Source organism: Porites lutea, chromosome 5 (genome assembly GCF_958299795.1).
Source record: "Porites lutea chromosome 5, jaPorLute2.1, whole genome shotgun sequence".
NCBI lineage: Eukaryota > Metazoa > Cnidaria > Anthozoa > Scleractinia > Poritidae > Porites > Porites lutea.
The window spans coordinates 21,240,557-21,262,428 of NC_133205.1; the positions used below are offsets into that span (position 1 = coordinate 21,240,557).

Here is a 21,872-nt window from a genome sequence, read left to right on the forward strand (position 1 = left end):
TGTAAAAGATAACAACCCTTAAAATATTCTTTGGCACGGTAGGATGGTCAATAAAATTGGGCAAAACACTGGGTCACAGCAGAAAGGGTGTCAAAGCGTCGCGTATGACTTCAAACCCTGGTTGCGTGACACTACGGTAACACGACTCAGCTGGTATACATCTGCACTGTTTTCAAAATATTACGATGCAATCGGAATTAGAAGACGACAAGGTAATGTTTCATGATTGTTGAGTGCCAAGAACATGTACAGCTCTAGGAAAATCTACTCTTTGAAAGAGAATTTATTGCATGCAGTTTCTCATATATTCAGTTTATTTTATCAAATATATTTAGCTTTATGATATGGGTAGTTTTGTTTTCACTTTCAAAAGTTCTTCGTATATTCTGAGTTGCCTAGTCCCTGTACGGCGTTTTCCCAGGCCTTCTTGGTCAATTCAATTCGGCGACGTATCCGAGGCAAACGGGTGGGAAACGCCTCACTTCTTCGCTCGAACCACGTGGGCCGAAACGCTTTGGCCGCGCGGAATAATGAGGCCTAGGGACTAGGCAATATTCTGAGTAGCATACTACGTAAAGCCAACACCAGAGATCAGAACATGTGTCAATCCTGGTCGCTTTTAAAAGGTTAGAAAAATGTAAAATAATATAATCGTCATCTTAAATAGTGCACGCGGTCGCTTTCGAGAGGTTCCAACCAAAGGGCATTGACTGGAGGTTTTGGATCTGCGGTCGCTTGTGGGAGGTGGTCGATTGCGAAAGGTGGTAGCCTGCGTGGTAGGCGTTCGAAACGGAAGGGAAAGGGAATTAGGGCGCGAGACCACGCGCTCTCGCGCGCCCAAATTCCCGTTTCCCCTTTTAACGCCTGCCACGCAGGCTAGAGAGGTGGCCGCACATGGATATTTAATTGTATTTTTTGACTTACGGAAATCACGCAATGCAGTAATTACTTTTCGCGAACATGGCAGATGTTTCTATCGCCAGTTTGAAGAGTTGCAAAAAAAAATTCATCACGAAGTCGCCCGTAGTTTGCTTTGGTGATTTGAAATTACACCTAACATTGTTGCCAAAATAGTACAAAAAATCGCCTGTGTAAATGGGCCTTTACTTGCCAGACCAATAAAACATCCAAACCAAATGCATGTTCACTAATAATTATTTTACAATGGCTTATTATCATGGCTAATTGTAAATCCACATTCAGTAGAAACTTTCATCGTCTTCGGAGTAGTGAATAAGTTCTTTATCAACCTGCAGGTTTGATAACAGTTGTCCCATGGTGGGCTGAGGATCCATGTGTATTTTGCCCAACAGTCTTTCAGCGGCTTCTTGACTCACTGTCCGCCACTTGTCTATAAGAGATTGAAGCTGGGTCAGGTCATTCTACAAAAAGAAAAAAAAACCGAAACATTACAAGTTAAAACTTTTACATTCGAATACTTAGCAGATGCTGGCAATATCCTCTCTTGCTTGTAAGCAATTACACAACTACCCTGATTGCCTGATTGACCCATGCTCGTGGCTTCGGCCTTCTGCCTACCCCAAAGATTCCCGACGCATTCCACAGAAAACCTCTGGTACCTCAGTGTCACACAACATTAAGCAGCCATTTGAGAAATCCAGGAATATCCTTATTTGAGAAGCTGTGAACATGAAGAGCTTCCGTTGCATTTCACGTCCTATTTTCCGTTGGGCTCACAATTACTAGGATTGTTTTACACATGCGTCCTTCAGTTATTTTTCTACTTTTTTATTCAGGTTCTGATTTTCTCTTGTTTGTGTTCCATGTTGGACAACATCATGCCCAAAAACGAGTGTATCAGTTGCATGACGAGGAAAAAAATCGTTTTCACGTGGGCCACTTTTATAGTCCACCGCTAGAACGTTTTGTGACGAGCCAAAGAACGGCTGCGTAGAAGATTAGTCTCCTTTCTTTGACGTATCTTTGCGCCTCACTATCACTACATATCAATGAGGAGGGACACAGGGATCCAAATATCTTATCTCCCGTCCCTTTTTTCTTGGCTTCCTTCTTTTAGCCCCTTGTTGCAGTATTAAATTTCCCCCTATTACTCGCGCTTCCCACCCTTTAACAATTCTCAGATCCCACCCTTTCCTTTTCCGCGTCCCATACCCCTCCTGCCCCCTACTTTCCTGGGCTTCCAACCCCCTGTCAACCCCTTCATTTCATCCAAACGAAGTGAAGAAAAAAAGACTAAAAAAGGCGCACAAGAGCCATAGGCTCAAACGGCAGGAGCTTATCCCGGTTTCCTTAACATGAAGCAAGCCTAGGAGTATTGCTGCTCCCCTGGACGGGATGCTAGTCCATCGCAGGGTTACCCCCAAATAGTATGTCGCCGGTACCCATATATACACTTGGGTGAACAGAGACAAAGTGGAGTAAAGCTTCTTGTACCAAAAAGACGCGGCAGGCAAGGCTTGAACCCCGGACCTCTTGATCGTAGCCTGCGAAACATCCGTTTCTCCTCGCTCTTCGTCGCTGGGGACGTTTCGCGAAACGTCCCCTGCGACGAAGAGCGAGGAGAAACGGATGTTTTCGCAGGCCATCCAGATCGGAGTACGAGGTGTTAACCGCTCGACCACAAACGCCTCCTCATAAAAAGAAAAAGTATCTATGAAAAGTTTGTCCAAGAGACTACCTTATTCCTATACATCTTGACAAGTTTAAGTTTTCTCAAAGATTCCTCCTTTGTTTGGATGATTTTTGTTAACTCTCTTTTTCTTGCAAGTAACTCATGTGAATGTTCATTTTGATCGCCTTTCTTAGAACACAAGTCCATTGGTGCCTTTAACGAAGTGTTTCCATAATCTTGCTTGCTTCTTTTAGGTGTATTATAAATTTCCTGCAAAGTAACGACATTTTAAGATTATTATTTTAAGTTATTTAGGTTTAAGATTGTGCATGCTACGTTTCCATTTTGTTGAGAGCAGTATGCTTATAAATTTTGCACCTTTAACACCAGAAAGAGTTGCTTAATAGAGGTTTTGTTTGCAGTGATTTACTGATAATTTTTGAGTTTTGACTGTAACTAAACTATGTAATTATTTCTAAACACTATGACTTTCCCAGTGTTGACAAAAGTTTCCAAACCTAAGGCAATTTTTTCCAAGCTCAACAAAAGTGTTCTATAGAGTTTTGTGCCTTGTCAAAATCTTGGGTCTGAGATGTAAAATAAGACATCTAATTTGAGTGTTTCACCGTGGTTTATAATCATCTGAAGGTAACAAAATTAGTGTCTCTCTTGCTGTATGTTTACACTATTGAGTTCAAGAAGTGATCTTTATCCAATGGAACAGTTTCAGATATGATAATCCCAGCTGTGCTCTAGCTGTGCTCAGTTGCCGTTAGCAACTAACAGTTGTGTCTTTAAGTGACTAGGAAATCTTAATTTTTCCATGAAAGGTGTGGGCTCCATTCAAAATTTCATTAGAGCCCAACCTTATTGTACTTAATAATTTAATGTTGCAACCCTTTACATGAGGCGCACAAAACCCCAACAAGGTGCAGTACACTTTTCCGCTTGCTATTGGCATTATCAATATAATAATTACAGCCGACTCTCTCTTAGCGGACACCTCTATAACATGGACACCTCTGTAAAACGGACACTTAGAGTTGGTCCCTGCCTTTCTTTACTCCCTTTATTTGACTCTCTATAAGACGGACACCTCTCTAAGACGGACACTTAGGGCCAGTCCCAAAGGTGTCCATCTTAGAGAGAGTTGACTGTATTCTACCTTGCTACTCCCCTCATAGGGACGTTTCATCACAGGTGACACAAATGGAGTTGATGGCCTTCGCAGTCCACATGACCTTCTACCAAGAGCTGATATACTCTGTGTTTTGAAAAACACAAAAGGCATGATTTCTTTTATTGATACCTACCATCTTGCTTGCATGTAGCAGTAAGATGAAAGTAGTGTCTTACAGTCTCTCAGAGGGCAAATCTGAGCTGATGAATGGTAACTGCCAGTTCTTGCAGTTGAGTCTGTTTATTCTAGACAACAGACAGTGAAGAACTTAAAATGCCAGAAAACGATGGCAAAATACAAGTGAAGGTGATCGTTGGGTCATTTTTAGGATGACTAAAGATATCCATGTTTATAAGCAATTATAATGACGTAAAACTTGACCAAACTGGATCTACACATGTTCTTGTACAAAAATAATTTTACTTGCACTCCTGCGCACCTGCAAATGAAACACTCTGTTTCATCCACAGATTTCAAAGTTTTTAGACATGTTAACTAATATGATGTCTGATATGAAGACAGCAAAACATTTATGAGTGAAATCAGGACAAGGAACCACAAACCTGGCCATAATCCTAAAACCTTCAGCAGGGGGTTCATTACGCATCGGAGATTGGAGAATTCTCCGTCTATTATGCCATATTCTCTGGCTAACGTTCTGTAGCCTACATGTGTATGACAATTGTTTTATTCAGAGGTGGAGCCTCTTTCAAAAAGGTTGAAGTTCTTGGTACATTTTTTCTTTAACCAACATAAGGAGTTAAAGGTTAAGTTGTTTCTCAACCAGAAATACCATCATGATTAGTACCTTAGGAGTTGTGGAAGCTGTGGTCTCTGTAGTTGTGGGTGTCTTGGGTTGAAGCATAGTATCTAGATACACAACTTTTCTTTTAATTTTTCTGCAATCCGAAAAGAACATTTTGTTATTAATGACTTTTTTACACTATTATTCACACGGCTGTTGCATGAAAGTAAGTGACCAGTATACATCATCAAGTACACTGTGACAGAAAACTTACACTTGTCCTTTTTTCTTATGGCTGGGGTATTCTAATCATTTTGAAGCTATTAGAATGTCCTGTTGTCACATTTTTATGGTCTTAATTAACTGATAACATTTCTCACACCTTATTTCATTCATGTCATCCAATTCTGTCTGTAATCATAATTCTGATTAAACATATTGGACTCCATCAGTTCTGTGACATGGCTGCCCAATTATGTTTAACCAACACAATGTACTACTGCAGAACAAATAAGACTCGCTATTCTGTCCTGTGACTATTACTTACACATCATATTGTCCATATATATTCCGAGCAGATGATCAATAAATAATCAGTTGGCCAAAGGATAAAGATTGTTTAGGGCGTTTCTTGTATTTGACAAAACAGATCAGATGTGAAAGTTCCCTTCCATAGTCAAAGATAATGATTGAAAATAATCTCTCAGTTTATGTTTATAACTAGAAGGAGTAAGTGAATTACGAAGTGAGAGAGGAATGTCATTCCAAATTTGAGGACCCTGTACCCGAAGAGAAAAAGTAAGTTGTAAGTTGTCTTTTTGCCTAGTGAGATATTGATGACAATCCGAGTTAAGAACGAAAAGAGATGAAAGAGGAGAGGGCAAGAGAGGAGAGGGCAAGAGGACCTGGTTTGAGATCTTGCTTAAAAATAAGCTTATTACAGGGATGCTAACATTTCAATACTGAAACCTAATTTTGTGATCACCTCTTCTCTTCGTACCTTGATCAGGTTTTCTGGATTTTTTGCAAATCCCCCACGAAAACACCAGTATCCGCCATGTTAAATTTGCGCGCCAACAAATCAGCGGTCACGCAAACGACGCATGAGCAAGCGTACATCTCATCCAGTTTCCAGTCTATCTGCGAGTAGTGCAAAAGAGGAAGTGTGTTGTGGTGGACGGAAAAACGTGGGAAATGTTATCCGACAGAGAAAAAGAAGGGTGCAAAACCATCTTGAACAAACTTCCTCAAAAGGACTTGCTAACTCTAACAGATACAGTGACGAACCGAGTAGTAACTCCTGAAAATACCCAAGGTATTTAATTATTAAAAATTCATCCATGGATTGAAAACAGAGGAATGCACTGCCACAGCTTGCACTCATAATTTGTACAAGCTGTGGCAGTACTTCTGTACAACGGTTATTATCATTCGATGCAAATGTTTCTTCCTTTTCATTGGCCGAGAGCCCACCATGTGACCTGCAAATAATGGTGTGCTCGTGCGTTTAACTGTTTTTGGCTGCAAATACTATTCTGCTCATGCGTAAATGAAACCACACTTTTCTCCTTCTTGCGATCGCTCTTGAATGAAAATGGCAGATTGCTTCGCTTCCTGAAGATATTCCTTAAAAAACAAACTCGGTGATCGCATGATAAAACAATTATTGAACTCAGTTATTGCAAAATATCGTGATTTGTCAGTGTCTCGCAGGTCAATTATTTGCCTCAGCCTTCGGCTTCGGCAAATAATTGATCTGCTCACCACCGACAAATCACGATATTTTGCTCAACCTCGTCCAATAATTGCTAATTGTTGTACAAGTTGTTAATGGCCAGCTTGGTGCAGCTTTTCCTACCACAGGATTCTGTGTATGTCTTTTAAGGGGCATACACAGAATCCTGTGGTGGGAAAAGCTGCACTAAGCTTGTGAAAAAAAAAAAAAAAATTCCTTTGTGAAACTTTGTAGGTTGATAATAGTAATTGTGTGCTTTCCATGATGACATGCCTTTGGTGCTGCTGTTCCATGATACCAGATTCTGGTATCATGCTCTGATTAGTCAAATGTCTTCTTTTTGACAAAATCGCGGTGCTGTTGACAATATCGTGCCCTTTCAATCACAGGTAGTCCAAGCTCTCTATGAAAGCCCTGAGCAACATTATCCATTAGCTAATTACTTATTTGTACGGCAACAATTATAAGGCGTTGTATGAGAATTATCCTATTTCTACGGTGGCCCAGAAGGGTCACACATGCAAATTAAAAATGTTGCTGCAAACTAAAAATTTTACCCGCAAATTAAAAATGTTGCTGCAAATTGAAAATAGGACATGCAAATTAAAAATCGCACATGCAAACTAAAATATTACAAACATGAAACATGAATGGGCCAACAGCTGTAAGGCCAGGTCCCACGGCTCAGACCAGGTCCTCATCACTCATACTGTGCGCGCAGGACTTCTCATTTTTAATTTGCATTGATATGTTTTCTATTTTCAGTTTGCAGCACAATTTTTAGTTTGCATGTACTATATTTAACTTGCAGGTAATATTTTTAGTTTGCATGTACAATTTTTAATTTGCATGTACTATTTTTAATTTGCAGCAACATTTTTAATTTGCATGTGTGACCCTTCTGGGCCACCTTATCTTTCAAGCTTGCATTTAGTATTTTATTATGTTTATTTGTGTGTTGACTGTGTTTCAGGCCTCTTAGGATGCCGAGAACAACACTATCCCTTTAGGCTAATTAGTTATTCATACAGCAAGAAAATTATGAGACATTGTATGAGAAATACTCTTTGCTGACTAAATTAATAAAATGTGCATTGAATAGCGCTTTGAAGCTTACCTTTAGCCTTTTCTTGTTTTTCTTTGCGTTCTGACTGCATTTCAGACCTCCTAAGCACTGTTTAATACCTCTTTTTGAGCGACAGTTTTTCATCCAGACGACAGTAGAGAGAAGAAAAGAGAAGGTTCACTTCATTGACGATTTAGGACCTTTGAAATGGGAATTTTGGCATTATTTATCAGGACATCTGTTTCTGGCGGAAATGTCTCCATGTCGCAAATGTCGTGGAATTTATCCCCACCGCGAGCGGAGTCGGTCAAGAGAGGTTTGCCAACCTTCCCTTCTCTTCTCTCTACTGTCATCTGGGTGAAAAACTGTCGCTCAAAAAGAGGTATTAAACAGTGCCTAGGAGGTCTGAAATGCAGTCAGAACACAAAGAAAAACAAGAAAAGTCTCTTGTTTGGCTTTTACTAGTTTTAGCATTTACAAGGTCCGCCTCGCTTGTCAGTCGCGTAGTTAACAAACCAAATACACAACTGACAAGCAATGCAGACGACTTCGTAAATGCTAAAAACCATGCATGCAAGAGAGAAACCTCTGCTCGCAGGCTGGTACAAAGATAACAGCAGTTGAGGAAAATCAGGGAAAATGATTATTACTAATTCTTACACAATTTTTAGCAGACACAAATTCAACAGGAATACACTCAAACTGAATAGTCTGTCGCATAAGGTGCTAAACTTACACATTTCATTTCTCCTCCACGGAATATCAACTCTACCAATAGCATTGCTATATGTATGTCAACAAGCATTATAATGGGAACTGCGAACTTGACGGATATCCTTGAAAGTCTATTCGACTGTTCTTCCCTGGTCGCACGTGGCACATTTTCCTCTGAAACATCTTTATTTCTCTTTGCCCAAGCTGCTGTTACTCCAGTTGGCAATCAAAGTCAAGTAGATCTCTTTGCTTGCACTATTACTTCATTTCGAATTCAAATATTTTTTTACAAAAGTGACATAATAAGCTCACTCTGACATCCATGACGAGAACTTGACGTGTTGACATTTTAATGATTAGTTAATTACTGGAGGGTGGATCAGCGGCATCAAAGGCATGTCTCCAGGCTCTGCCACCCTTCCCTCTCCCCAGACTACCTCTCGGCTCGCTTTGCGCCCCAATTTTTTTTTTTTCGCCAATGCTGATTTTTACTCCTTTTTTAGCCTGGTCTCAGGCTAATATGGCAAGGCAGGTTTACACTCTACAATTTGTCTGTTTGAAGAAAAAGCAAATTTACAGCACACTGCGACTTAATTATTGAGCCAATCTCTTTAACTAAAGAAATTTGCTGGGAATAAAATTGGCTTAAAATGGAGCCAAGTCATAAAACATCAGTTTACACAAAAGGGTATGGTTCACGAATCAAGAAGCACAAGGGTGCCTTGGTTTTGAAAATGCACACATATAGGTTATAATTTACATAGTATTTACGACTATTTAGAAATTCTACTTCTTGTGTTTTATAAAAAACAAAGTTGGGAAATTATCTGTACTGTTATAGCTTTTGTCATTTCCCACCATTTATGTGCTTTTTTCAAACACTTGACAGAGGCAGTGGATGCCATAATAACATACAGTCATACTGCAGGTCAATTGCTGAGAAGGAAAAAGGTCAAACGTGAACACATTTACCAATACCTTGCTGAAAATGGTGTTGTTGAACCTGGTTCATCAGACAAGCCAACTCTGATAAGAAGATTGCTTCTGTATTGGGGCAGTTCCCAAGAGGTACACTGTAGGCTAAACTTGACACTACAACCCTGGAGACAGGGTTGTAGTGTCAAGACAGTCCCATCTAATTTGTAACTTTTGTGCCATACTACCATCTCCTCTAAACAGAAAAAGTAAACCCCCTCCCCACCCTCTATTCAAAGTTGTTTTGGCCTAAAAACCACCATGTGTAATTATCGTGTTATCATAAACAACATTGGATAAAGCCAGGAGGGGGAAAAGTAAGCATTTATCCAGTGATGGTTTCCATTTTTGCCAGGATAATGAGAAAAAACAGGTATTATTGCAATGTGTCTCAACTGGTTTTGTCAGAGTTCGTAGCTTGGGATATATCGTGCTATTTGCTATCTTTCTGAAAAGCTAAAATTTGTCTTCACATCATTATTGAATTCCAAAAGTAATAGGTCCAGTTTTGTTACTTTGGATGGCTAGGATAGACATGGATTGAAACATCAAAAAGTTGAGGCAATTTTTTCAAGTTTTAATGCCATGCCTGCAAAAATTGCCCCAAAAATATTATGGTTAGTGGTCCTTGATGAAGCTCATGTGATATCTTTTTAATAACTCGACAGGGGGCAATTTGTGTGTGGGTAAAGGAATTAGTTAATTACTTCAGCACAGAATTGACCTATTAAAACAGCAATATCCCAGCCCCTCTAAATAGTGAAAATTCCTTCGAGGGAAAGGTGTAACAAAGTGTTTATAAAATTAATAAAATATATAAAGATTGAGATATAGCACATCAACGTAGAGATTCTTGGTCTAGCATTCCTTGTCCAACTGGGATTCGAAATATTGGGTTTTGAGGCGAGGGGAAAACCGGAGTGCTCAAAGAAAACCACTCAGAGCAAAGGGGAGAACCAACTACAAACTCAGTTACACATGGTGTCAACACTCGGATTTGAACCCTGGCCACATTGGTGGGAGGCGAGTGCTTTCACCATTGCACCACCCTTGCTCCTCCTCACAAACGACTCACACTTAGACTGCAAAACAGTCGGGTTTTTTCTCAAAATCAGTAAAGAAATCGATAAAGCGTGGCGTAAGAGTAGCAGGGCGTGTGAGGCGAGAATCCCCTCTCTTCTTTTCATAAAGCTTCCCCGTTCAGATGTTCGCACCATCGATCAGTGCTTGCGGTGTGGTTACAGTAAGTGAAAAATGAAATGATGTAATCTGCATGACAAAAAAATGATGGTCAGTTCAGCTAGGATGAGTGAGACAATATTGCTGTGTACCGAACACATTGTTCACACAATTCCCAGATATCTAGATATCTGATGATCTCAGAATGGAGCATTTCTCATAAATAAATGAAAAGCAAAGTGAAAAACAGAAACTATGAAAATAAAATGATTTATATTTAAACAAATATTTTAAAGCTTTTAGTTGAACAAGGCAGCGCAAAAGAGATCATGCGATCGCGAACCCGGGACCGCCGGATTGCTAGTCCAACGCGCTGACCACTCGGCCACGCTGCCTGTTGTTATCTTTTGTATCCATTCAGTCCGGGAATTAACCGATGAGTAAACCTATTGGCCCATTCATCTTATGGACAAGTAAAGAATATTTTCCAATTTCTTCCTTTCAGGACAGTGACAACGAAAATGAGAACGAAAGTGAAAAATTGGCGGATAATGGAGAAGAACTTAGAACAACATCGTCAAATCCTTCAGGGACAGTCTCTTGTAATTCCTCTTTTGATACTAATGTTAATGGCCAACAGTTGGCAGAATATTTTATACCCTGGTTCTACAAAATCCTGAACACTTTTAATACTTCAACGGATGGAACGTCTCCAGAATGGGGTCCGCAGCATTTTTGGGCAGATGCTCGAGCTTCTGTTCTGATGGTGTCGGATGGACAAGAGCATGACGAATGTCAAGGAGCGTTGGCAGTCAGTGAAAAGTTCCGTGAACTGGTCTGCAAAGAAAAACTACTCTTTAATGCCAACGTTGGTGGGGCAAAGGGTCAGATAGATGCTTATGGACTTGTAAAAATCTCAGTTGGAGGGACTGTGCATAGATTTTCCAGTTGCCTGGGCATTTTCGAACAATCATTTGGACTCATTCGAGACCCTCAAATGCAGAATAACTGGAAAATAAAGTTTACTGATTTGAAGTTAAAGGCGCATGGCGTGGAGGGTGAAAGTAGAAAGGCGATTACATAAGACTGTAAAAGAAGGCCCTGATGATTTGAAAGCAGACACTCTGGAAGGCCGTGGGTAGACCTCGTTTAGAAAGTATTGTCAGCATTTTGCTGGAACTGGTATACAATTTCAAATATCCAACGAACAGTTGTTGATTAACATGGAAAATAATCGCTAGTTGTGCAGACTCATCCAACCCCCCCCCCCTCCCCCCCCCCTCCTCCTCCTTCCCCCACCTCGTACACTGCAGGGGCTTAAAAGCCTTAGAACTATACTCCAGGTGAACTTTAAAATTGTATTATTGCGCGTCGGAGTTTTCGGCAATAAATTCACATGGAGAAAAAACTGTATGAAACACAGGAAACAAGTCGAATTACTTTACGTGGTTCTATTATAAAAGTTAGAAGAGTGAAACTCTTAAAAATCTGAAAATTACTATTTCCCCTTATTAAAGTCTCATTTAACAATAAATAATCACTCCAAATGCTTCAAGGTTGTACCAAAGTGGTGTTAGAGAATGTTGTTATAATGGGATGCTGCAATGAAAACCTGTGCAGCCGATCTGAGTATTTGGAGGGGCGGGGGGGCGGAGAGGCGCAAAAAAGGGGAACAGCAAAGGGAGAGACCACGAGGGTCTGGGCAGGGTCTGTTTAAACCACACTATTCGCTATCTCAGTTTTTAAGAGTTGAATGTGTTGGGAATTGGTCCAGTTCTTTTTTTTTCCCCCACTATATTAAGCCAACGAAACGGTTTCCCGTTGTCTCTTGTTACTGACGGAAGAGATAGACATGGATTGAAACTTATTTTTTTTCAAGTCATTACTACTAGCTACCAACAAAAATCAATAAAAAATATAATGGTTATTGCTCCCTGATGAAATTTTTTTGATATCCTTTATAATTTTCAAAGCAGCAATTTGTGTATGGGCAAGAGCCATTATGGCTCTTGATATGGGTAAAGGTATGTAATGACTTGTAACATCAAACTAATTGCAACAGAATTGTTTTCAACGCCATTTAAGTAAGAGAGGCCTATCTAGCAACATACTAAAAATCCGCCAAAATCCGTTCGGTGGAACATGTCAAAATTAAGCGTGAAACATTTTGAGCTTTTAACACAGGACACCCACGTTAGTTGAAATTATAAGTTCAAACAAAAAATGCACAAAATGTGTTTGTTACTTTTATGGGAAAGTGAAAGAAGAAAGAATAACTGCTACCTAGGTTTCGGTGATAAAAACCACTTTGTTTCTTTTTCTCAAAAAGGATAAATATTTAATACGGTTTGCTTTTGCACAGGACGCCATGCTTCGCTCAAGGAACCCCAAAATAACAGGAAGCGTCTAGAGTAATAGAGGGAACTGTTGGCTGTAAAACTACAACAAATTTAGTCGTAAGGCTTTAAATCTGAAAATGAAAGCCGTTACTTAATCATTAGATTTTAAAATATATCCTTTTTAAATCAGAATTCTGAATTCATTTTGCCTTCGGCTTTTGGTCTTTTTCTCAGTCAAAAGACTGCAATTTCCGTTCTGTAGGTTCTCAAAAATCCAGCAAGATAATGCTTTGGCTTTTACCATTACCAATTTCGTTAACGTACCGTCATCCTCAAATATGCAAGTTTTACTTTTTTGAAGCTTTTCGTTTTCTTCTTGTTAAAAGTGAATGGAGAGGAGGGGAGGCTAGTTTTACTAATTCTTTACGATGCACAACAATGCAGAGTTTTTGAGCAGGTTAAGCTCCAATGCCTATGAATTTAACAAGAGGGAAATGCGTTTTCATTTAAGGAAAAGTCACCTTCGCAAAAAAAATTATAAAGGTTAACGGAACAGTCATCGCATAAGAACTTTGGTTCCAGCAAACGTTTGTTTCAAGAAAGCGAAATAGTATAATAGGGAAGCTGCTTTTTAAGGGAAAGACAAACTCTGGGTAGCCAAAACAATGCGCATGTAAAAATACCTTGTTAGAGTCTATGGAGTAATGGAAATTCCCCACGCAGAGCATAATTCACGCAACTCAGTCAGAAGGTAACATGCAGTAAGTTGAAGTGTTACACAACGCTCATCCGAAAGGAAACATAGGTTCCGCAAAAAGAGGTGAGCCATCAGAAGCTATGTCAGGCAAGCCCATTAATGTTGTACATATGTCCACTACCTTCGCGCCTTCATTGACCACTGCAATTATTTTCAGACGTATAGGATCCCATGATCGTTTAGAAAAAGAGGTCCTCATTTGCCAATGGACGAGAACAAACTGGTCAAGGTTCAGGGTTGTTCTAACAAAAAAAATGCAAGGAGGGAATATAAACGCCTTTAAACCACATAGCGATTAAACTACTTATTCATCTCACCAAGAAATTAACGGCTGCCGCAAACTGAACACTCAGATACACTAAACTAAATCTGAGACTCGTTACAAGAAGAAGATTAAAAAAAAACTATAATGATAATAACACTTCGCTTGGTTTTCTGGATTTCCCTTAGGGACTGTGCAATAATTATCTGGAGGGGGGGGTTCTAAGATTAATAGCGGGGGCCTGAACTTAAACCAAAGCGCAGGGTAGGGGGGGTAAGAGGTAATTTCTTAAACATTTGTAGGGGGGGTTAGAAGTTAAACTGAGAGGTCTGATCTCAATCCATGGACTCAAGATAATGTATATTACATGTAAGCTAATCAAAATCAATTTTTGGAATCTTTTAAGAAATATTAATATTAACAGCTTCAAAACCTTGTACTAAAAATGAACAGTTTATCTCAACAATATTAAACATATATTCAAAAACTTGAGTTAAATCCCGAGTTGGTTTTGAACCAGCACTTCCGCTTCCCCAACGAAGCATTTACAGGAAAGCAAGTCCCTCATGACTCGGCGCAGAACGAGGCAGAACGCACTAATGCTGCAATTGGAGAAGCTCTTACGACAGGAAGTCCGGTCGCCCCACCCAATGACCCTTTTCATGGGCTTCCTACTGCAGAATTGGAAAGAATGTGCTTGAAAGACATAGAACAACACTGCATTGCCTGGGAGGAAGCAAATACTTGGTCAATTGCCAACCAAATTGCACAGCGCATTCATGACGAATCGGGTCCTGGAAAGAATGACTTCCTGATCTCCCTTGCCAGCTACCATCCGGAAAGTCACATCCAGACTCCTGCTTCATCTCTCGAAGTACCTTCTTAAATGGAGGAAGGCTTCTCCACAGCAACGACACAAAATATGCGGGAACGGAGTTTTTTCAAAGCTTCAAAAGATGAAAGATGCCCATGTGAAGCAAGGACAATACTACCTTGAGTACTTGAAGTTTTCATGTGACCCAACCTGCGATGAATGCGAGGAAGAAGGTTGGACAGGTGGCATTCCCATTACACGATCTCCATTGCCAGCCCTTGATCCGTCCTCGCCAGGAAAGTATCTCCCAGTTGATGAACCTCGTTTGGCTCCAAGCGAGGTTGACAGTATCCTTCCTAGTGTACAAGTGAAGAAGATGTTTGTTGAAAAGAAAGTGACCTCTTCTGATAACCAGGCCATACGGCAAGCATGCTTAAAGCTTAACATCGACGAAAGTTCTTGCAGAAGATATCTTCAGCACCTTGAATTCTTGGCTCTAAAAGCAGACAAAAGAAATCTGGAAAGAAACACCATTCCAGAAGATATTTGTTGGGAGAGCAGAGACGATGTTGAAAAACTGACTAACAAGCAACTTCGGCTCTATCTAAGGCAAGAAGGTCTAATAGTATCTGGAAACAAGGCACAATTAGTTGAGCGAATACTTAAGCATGCAGATGGTTCTGTAGCAAGAACATTTGATGAAGACATCGAAGATGATGATGAAAACATGCCCTCCAGTTCTCATGATGATACCTCAAGTGATTCTGAGGACGAGTCAACCGAGTATGAAGGTGGTTCATCAGGCGACGATTATGTGGAGCGCAGCTTCCAAGTTTTATTTATTGATGATGCAGACATACCAGAAGTAGTGTAAAGGTAAAGAGGGATGTAGAGAGGATCGGAGGTTGGGGAGGGGGGGTTGAAAGTAATCTCCCCTCTAGACGGGGGTGGACAAGAATTTATTTTAACTTTAATTCAGGGGGGGTGCAACTTTATTTTAAGGCTTACTTTGCTAATTTTAGAACCCCCCCCCCCCTCCAGATAATTATTGCACAGTCCCTTACTACAGATTCGGCCAGGTGTAATGAAAAGCGCAGAGCGTTACGATCTGTGAAAAAAACAAATAGACGGAATCCGAAGCAGAATATTTATTAACTCACTTTGTAAAGTACAGAGTCGTAATCCTAAAAGACGTTGCGCATGTCGCGAGAAAAAAAAAGAATCCCTGATTTCGGTCACACATATTGTCTAAGGTTTGAACATATTTACCTCACAAAACTGGGAATAGGTTAAACAGTTTGAACTGATACAAAGCTATCGTCCGTTGCAAACATTTAGTCGCACGTATCTTGCAGCATGGATTCAAATTTAGTAGCTGACCGAAGGAGATCAAAATATCAAATCAAATCGCTCACCATCAGTCAGCTACAAAATTAGCATCCATGCTGCAGGATATAAAAAAATTACAAGCCTGTTTAACTGCTAAAATACTTACTGCATTTCTGATATTGCGCAAAAAAAACAGTTACTAATATTTTTAACCATATTAACACAGACTGACTAATAATTTCCATTTTAAATACCGTCCTAGAAAAAACAGAATGTGGAAAACCAAAACAGAATCTGAAGACAAACGAGTAGCTGGGTAACCTGTGCAAAGCCTGCAAGACGGAACACTGACCCACGTGCTTCTCACACCTTTAGTCGACGTTTTTAAAAACAAAACTACTCAAAATAAATTAGCGATGTTCTATCGAAAATTCTTGAGGAAAAAAACAACACAATTATCAGATGTTTTGTCTGAATTTGTGATCTTCCTGAAATTGGGTGTCCTGTGGTGAAAGTTGAAAATCTTCATGGCCAATTTTTCTCATATTTCACCGACCCGATTTTGGCGGATTTTTAGTATGTTGTTAAATAGCCTTCCAACAATTAAAGGGCGTTGAAAAAAAATCTGTTGCAATTACTTTGATGCTAAACCACAATTTGACTGGACTATTGGCAGAGAATTGACTTACAACAGCAATTTCCTCTCGTGTCATAGCCCATAAAAACTCGTGGTCGTGTGCCAAGATCTTTGTCTTGGTTGACAAATTTGAGTCCTTGAGCAGGGTCATTTTAGCGACAGCCTTGTCTCGTACATTTTCTACAACGTGGAAGGGGGAGTAGGCGAGGTTATCACTCACAAGTGATTCAAGCTCCAGAAGCAAATAGATAGCGTAACGCAGGGATCGCGGAGCAAGGATGAGAGTGGAAGAGGGTTGGGGAAAGGGGTGGGTAAACTGTGGTTACTGCCAGTGTTTGGGGGTGTTCCGGTGTTCTAGGTTTTCGAATATGCTGCCATCGTCAGGTTCTTTCGTTACTAAGCTGATTAACATGTTTGATGTTTCCGTTTTTTGTTCTCGAAAATGATAATAAAACCGTTTCAAATATCGATGGCAATATAAAGCAACGTCGGTAGTCTGAAGCAAAAAAAGCAGTGACTGCTTTTCTTGCTTCCCTCTATCGACGCTTCTTATTGCCTTCAATAACAAATACTTTTTCTCCGAACTTAAGGAAACCGATCGTTAGGAGAAACGTTTGTCCAAAAGTAAATTAATTCTGAATAGAAACAGAAGTCGTTATCTCCATTATTTCACAGTGGAAAATCTAACCGTTCTTTCACCTCTCGGAAGACTTTGAAACCAGGCGACCCGTACGCTGTGGGTAAGAAAGTCTCAAAGAAAAGGATTAAACTCACAAAGAAAACCGCGCAAAGTTTACAAAGTGCTCAGCATGTAAAGGAAAAATCTGGAACTTCATTTTGTTTTGTGTGTGTGTGTTTTTGTTTTTGTTTTTTTTTCAAGTAATGTATCTGACGATTAAAAATAAACGCGGTAAAATATTCCCGCCCCCCGCCCACGACTTTTTACCCTCCCCAAGCCCCACTCTCTCCGCTGTCCCTGCAACGACAGGTTCACTGAGTTCCAACGCATACTTTGTTTTTGTGTCATTGCGTGAAGAGACAAAAACGGCTGCCGGCGAGGGAGACTAAGCATGCTGTTGTCTTGCGGTCGATCGGAAACGAGATGTGAGAAGGATACGTGCGCTTCACGTTCAAGCGCCCCGATTTCCCGCCAAAACCCACAATCGTGTGATGTTCCCTTGGCAGAAATGTCTAGTCTTTTCTTGCCTTGACCTTTTGTTTACAATTAGTGGTCTGTAATTTCTCAACAGTTTGCCCATACCCGAAGAAATAGTATCGAAAACTCACGGACGTGCCTCGGCTCTAGGCCAAAGGAGGATATTGTCAAGACTCGGAAAGTTTTCTCCACCTTCCGTTGAAGGCCAGTTAAGGTTGCCCAGACTCGCAATATCTCTGTGGGAAAAGTCAATAATTAATTACATAGAGTTGGATATAACTTCCTGAAAATATATCGAAATGATATGGGAAACAATCTTATAGAACTGCTGCCTTACTAAAACAAATAGCAAAAAAAAAAAGTATTTTGCATTTGGCAGGCTTTACTAAAAAAGAAAACCAAACTGTGCATGAGAGAATTTTTATGTGTTGAGGGTTTCTGGATTATTGTTTGCATGCATGAAAACATTACTCTGGCATTACTCTGTTAAACGTGATATAAGCCGAGTGACAAGGTCAAAGTTATATTGGCTTGTTATTGTATCGTCACTGCTATACATAGTCCCTTTTGCACTGAAGCACTCAGAATTTTACGACATAACTCATTTCTTGTTATTTTATAATTCCTTATTTAGGCCCAGGACATAAGTTGTTCGCTCTTGATGTATTTTCAGAACAATCGATCATCGCACAGGCTGCCTACACTTAAAATTCTTTTACAATTATGATATACCCATGCAGTAGAAGTGAGACTGGGGGAAAGCGGTTTCACTGAATATTTCAGCGTAAGATTTAATGAGGTTCAAATACCTTATTTATTCTAGCAAACCAGAAGAAACACCCCGGCTTTTATCAAATTTTTAGCCTACTCAATGCGTCCTTTAAGTCATTCAAGGGCGGCGTTCATATAAAAATCACATTCCTAACACACTGACAACAACTACGAGAAATCATTTGTAGAACAGAAAGTTCTTAAAAAGACTTGAAGGGGCTGTGTCGAGGTTGTCTAGGTCATTGGCCATGGGTTAATATTGCCTATAATTTTTTTTTCGCTAAGGAACTTGACTTTAGCGAGAAAATAATTGGTAAATGACAAAATAACATCTTCAGTGTCAAGCAAAAATTTCTCCCAACTCGACACTATATCAAACATTACAAACAACAACTGGAAAATATATTTTGAACCGGTTTGTCCATTCGTGCCTTTTTTTGCATTTGCTGTGCTATTTATAACTTCTTTTAATGTTTTTAGCCGTTTTTTTTTATGTTTACTGTTTGAATTTTGATCAATTCTGTAGACTGCAAAACAGTCGGTTTTTTTCTCAAAATCAGTAAAGAAATGAGTAAAGCGTGGCGTAAGTCTTACGCGCGCGAAGCGCGCGAGCCTCACACGCCCGTAGGGCGTGTGAGGCTCTCCCCAGTCTCGCTCTCTGTTTTCAGCCTCGTTTGACTGCTCGCGCGTACTTGAATACGCAAAAATACGGACTGTTTTGCAGTCTATCAATTTCGTGACACAGCTCGTTTAAAGTTCCATTGTCTCTGGCCGAGAGTAGAACCTGGATTGTGTAGATTACAAAGTTCTACTGAGTTTTTCTTGATCCTCAAATGAACGCTGCAATCTTTTGATTCGGCGCGGCGTTTATTGGTAATTTTGCTTCCATATACGGCGATCGAGATCGATTTTAAAAATACCGTAAATGGTACCAGTTCCCTTCCGCAAGAAATGTAGCCTCCTACTCAGGCATTTTTAGGGGAGGGATGAATCAAAGGCTCCTAGGAGCGAGCTCATGGATGAATTGAAGTAGTGTAGAAAAAACATTCCATTTTGAAATTCAGGTGATTGAAACTGCCTGGGCCTTGTAACAAATTAACCTTTCTCCTTAGTTTTCTTATATTTCATGACTTTCTCTCTGTGTTGATATATTTGATAGATCATGTTTACATTAATCTTTGGCATGTGTTTTTTGGCATACAGTAATTAGCATTTGGTTTTTGGCATCTGCTTTTTGGCATACAGTGTTAAGCATTTCGTCAGCATTTCTTCGGTAACTTTTTGGCATCTCTATAGCACTCACGCTTTCCACCAGCGACTAGCAAGCTCCCTTGCCCGAAGCTGTACGTGCTCTGACCTTTTAAGTGCTTTTAAAAAAATGTTTCCATATGCTGTTCACAAAGAGTGCGTAACGGTTAGTATATGTACTACGAGCTATTAAGTACAGAATGCAGGCGTTTATGGCTAAATTAAACTGCTTTAGAACGCGCTTTTGCTAAACACTAGCTAAAAGTTATTTTAATAAACGGACTAAGCTCGAAGCTGTGTGTGCTCTGACCTATAGACTGTAGCTAAGTAATTAAGACGCAGTCGAAGTATGCGATTGCCCTTCTGTACCTGAATATTTTAGAAACTTGTTTATTCCGGCGCAGCATTTAGAAATTACATCAATAGGACTGACAAATGGAATCAGCGACAAAGAAAAGCCTACTGGGCAAATATCAGCTAATTACAGAATTCAAGCAAAATCGTCCAAATAATAATAAACCGCAATAGATACTTCTCAACGTCGCTTTAACAATTCAAAGACCGTTTTTTTTGGCAGCTAACGCTCTTTGGCTTATTTGCTTTTCACTGAATGAAATCCCATCGTCAGGCTGCGATAGCTCTTTCACACTCCAGTCGATCGCATCCTCTCCACATAAAGTAATATTGAGAACAAATGTGCACAATTCGTCGAAATATACAACAATGATGCATACTCAATTATTTCAATGTCCTTTTAACAATTCCAAGTCCATTTCTTGCAAATGATATAGTCAGTGTTCTTTAGAATATTTCCATTTATACAAAACCCATCTTCGGCTGGCTACTCTATCAGGGGCACCCAATGAGAATATAGTTCAAAACCACTTAAACATAGCATTGTTAAACGTATTTTAGTATTTAAACGGTATATATAGGCATATTTTTATCCCCTATAAATTTTTCATCTGTTCGGATTTCCTAGCTGAAAGTCTAGTGATCCGAAAATTATAGGGATCAAAACTTACCTTTTCGAAAATTTCAGCCAGAAAAAAGGCTCCCGAAAATTCTAGGTGACCTTTTGAGGGTAAAAATCCGTTAAAAAATGGGCAATTATAGTAGTTTTTAGATGTTCGAAAATCCTAGGAGAGAGAGGCATGCAAAAAAATTTTACAACAAATGTTCCGAAAATTCTAGATCTCAAATCGTCTTCCGAACAGATATTTTCCGAAAATTGTCGTTGGGTGCCCCTGACTCTATGATGTGTCGGGAAAAAATGTAGGCCTTACTAGCACCCTCTAGAATATGCCAAACATATGCTCACAAGGCACTTGGAACAAACGTAATACTGAGAAAGGGAGGTAAGAGTGCAGTGTTTAATCTGCCTTTAATGAATAAATTAATGAGAATCGAGTGAGTGAGTGAGTGAGTGAGTGAGTGAGTGAGCGAGTGAGTGAGTGAGTGATCGAGTGCCATTCGAGTGCCTCCAAAAGCCCATGGCATGACTACGTCACCCATGAGCTAAAAACGAGCTCCCCTAAAAACGCCTGCGTGGGAGGCTACGAGAAATGGAGCGAGGGCAGCTTAAGAGGCGTCGAAAGCAAAGGAAAGCTTAATGAGACCGCAACTAGGATGTGCCCTTAGGATGCAATAAGAAAATACCGATAGGTTGGCGAGAGAAACACTCTTCTTCTGTGTACACAAGAGTGAGGTGTAAGATCAAGTTTATTTTGTTTGTTTGTGTGTCAATTACAGTGAGACTACTCGAACTGGGGCCGGCAATTTGAGGAAGATTATCCGATGGCAACGTTTTTCTGAAACTGAAAAGTTTCTCAAGCTTTTTTTCAAACGGACCAACGAAAATTCAAGATTCTAGAGAAGCCGTTGATTTCGAAAAACGTAATTGAATAACTGCTTCTTCCAAGTGTCCCGGTTCGAGTAGTCGCACTGTAATATCTACAGCATGAGCTCCTGGAACTTCCATGCATTTCTTACGTAGATATTTGATACCAACCTCATCCCCAGGGTCTTCTCGTTTTCCGATATGGTGAGAGAAGACCCTGGGGACAAGGTTGATGGAGTGCGGACGAAAATTTAACGAGGGAAACTTTAACGAGTGGAGACCAGCGCGAAAAAGGAGAGTCTCCCCTCGTTTTTTCCTCTCGTTTTCTTTTTCCGCTGGCCGCGTGCAATTTAACTCGTTTTGAAACAGTCGAGGTCACTCAGTTTGTTTGAGTTTTCCGCAACCCCATCCAAATACTGTACAGCATATGATACAATATACCCACCCCCGAGACACACACGTCCCTTTCGCCCTTCTGGGTATGGTTTTGGAACCATTTCAGGTTTAAAATTTAATTTCGATTTTGCCGTAA

The 21,872-nt window shown here is 40.0% G+C and overlaps 2 protein-coding genes across 3 annotated transcripts; one reads left to right on the forward strand and one right to left on the reverse strand.

The window, feature by feature from the left end:
• Nucleotides 1-296: 296 nt before the first annotated feature.
• On the reverse strand, nucleotides 297-5,620 carry LOC140938820 (swi5-dependent recombination DNA repair protein 1 homolog). Of its 2 annotated transcripts, none has more exons than XM_073388348.1 (5): nucleotides 5,519-5,620; nucleotides 4,582-4,672; nucleotides 3,759-3,857; nucleotides 2,660-2,863; nucleotides 297-1,382 (listed from the first exon to the last, which is right to left on the reverse strand). In XM_073388348.1, the coding sequence occupies exons 2-5, from the start codon at nucleotides 4,636-4,638 to the stop codon at nucleotides 1,200-1,202; spliced, it is 543 nt and encodes a 180-aa protein (XP_073244449.1). In that variant the 5' UTR covers nucleotides 4,639-4,672; nucleotides 5,519-5,620; the 3' UTR covers nucleotides 297-1,199. The 2 variants fall into 2 exon arrangements, with proteins under 2 accessions (XP_073244449.1, XP_073244451.1); XM_073388350.1 differs by having other exon boundaries at nucleotides 5,504-5,585.
• Nucleotides 5,621-5,635: 15 nt separating this feature from the next.
• LOC140938819 (uncharacterized protein C3orf38 homolog) lies at nucleotides 5,636-11,464 on the forward strand. Its single transcript, XM_073388347.1, has 3 exons — nucleotides 5,636-5,833; nucleotides 8,923-9,101; nucleotides 10,693-11,464. The coding sequence occupies exons 1-3, from the start codon at nucleotides 5,713-5,715 to the stop codon at nucleotides 11,269-11,271; spliced, it is 879 nt and encodes a 292-aa protein (XP_073244448.1). The 5' UTR covers nucleotides 5,636-5,712; the 3' UTR covers nucleotides 11,272-11,464.
• Nucleotides 11,465-21,872: the final 10,408 nt, after the last annotated feature.

What these genes read in the sequence shown, in the direction of transcription:
- LOC140938820 (XM_073388348.1), bottom strand. Translation starts at nt 4,638, where the DNA reads ATGCTTCAACCCAAGACACCCACAACTACAGAGACCACAGCTTCCACA. An exon ending in CCTATGAGGGGAGTAGCAAG is followed by an intron (nt 2,864 to 3,758) that starts GTAGAATACAGT and finishes GTTACTTTGCAG; the next exon opens with GAAATTTATAATACACCTAA. An exon ending in TCAAGATGTATAGGAATAAG is followed by an intron (nt 1,383 to 2,659) that starts GTAGTCTCTTGG and finishes TTCTTTTTGTAG; the next exon opens with AATGACCTGACCCAGCTTCA.
- LOC140938819 (XM_073388347.1), top strand. Translation starts at nt 5,713, where the DNA reads ATGTTATCCGACAGAGAAAAAGAAGGGTGCAAAACCATCTTGAACAAA. An exon ending in AACTCCTGAAAATACCCAAG is followed by an intron (nt 5,834 to 8,922) that starts GTATTTAATTAT and finishes AACACTTGACAG; the next exon opens with AGGCAGTGGATGCCATAATA. An exon ending in ATTGGGGCAGTTCCCAAGAG is followed by an intron (nt 9,102 to 10,692) that starts GTACACTGTAGG and finishes TCTTCCTTTCAG; the next exon opens with GACAGTGACAACGAAAATGA.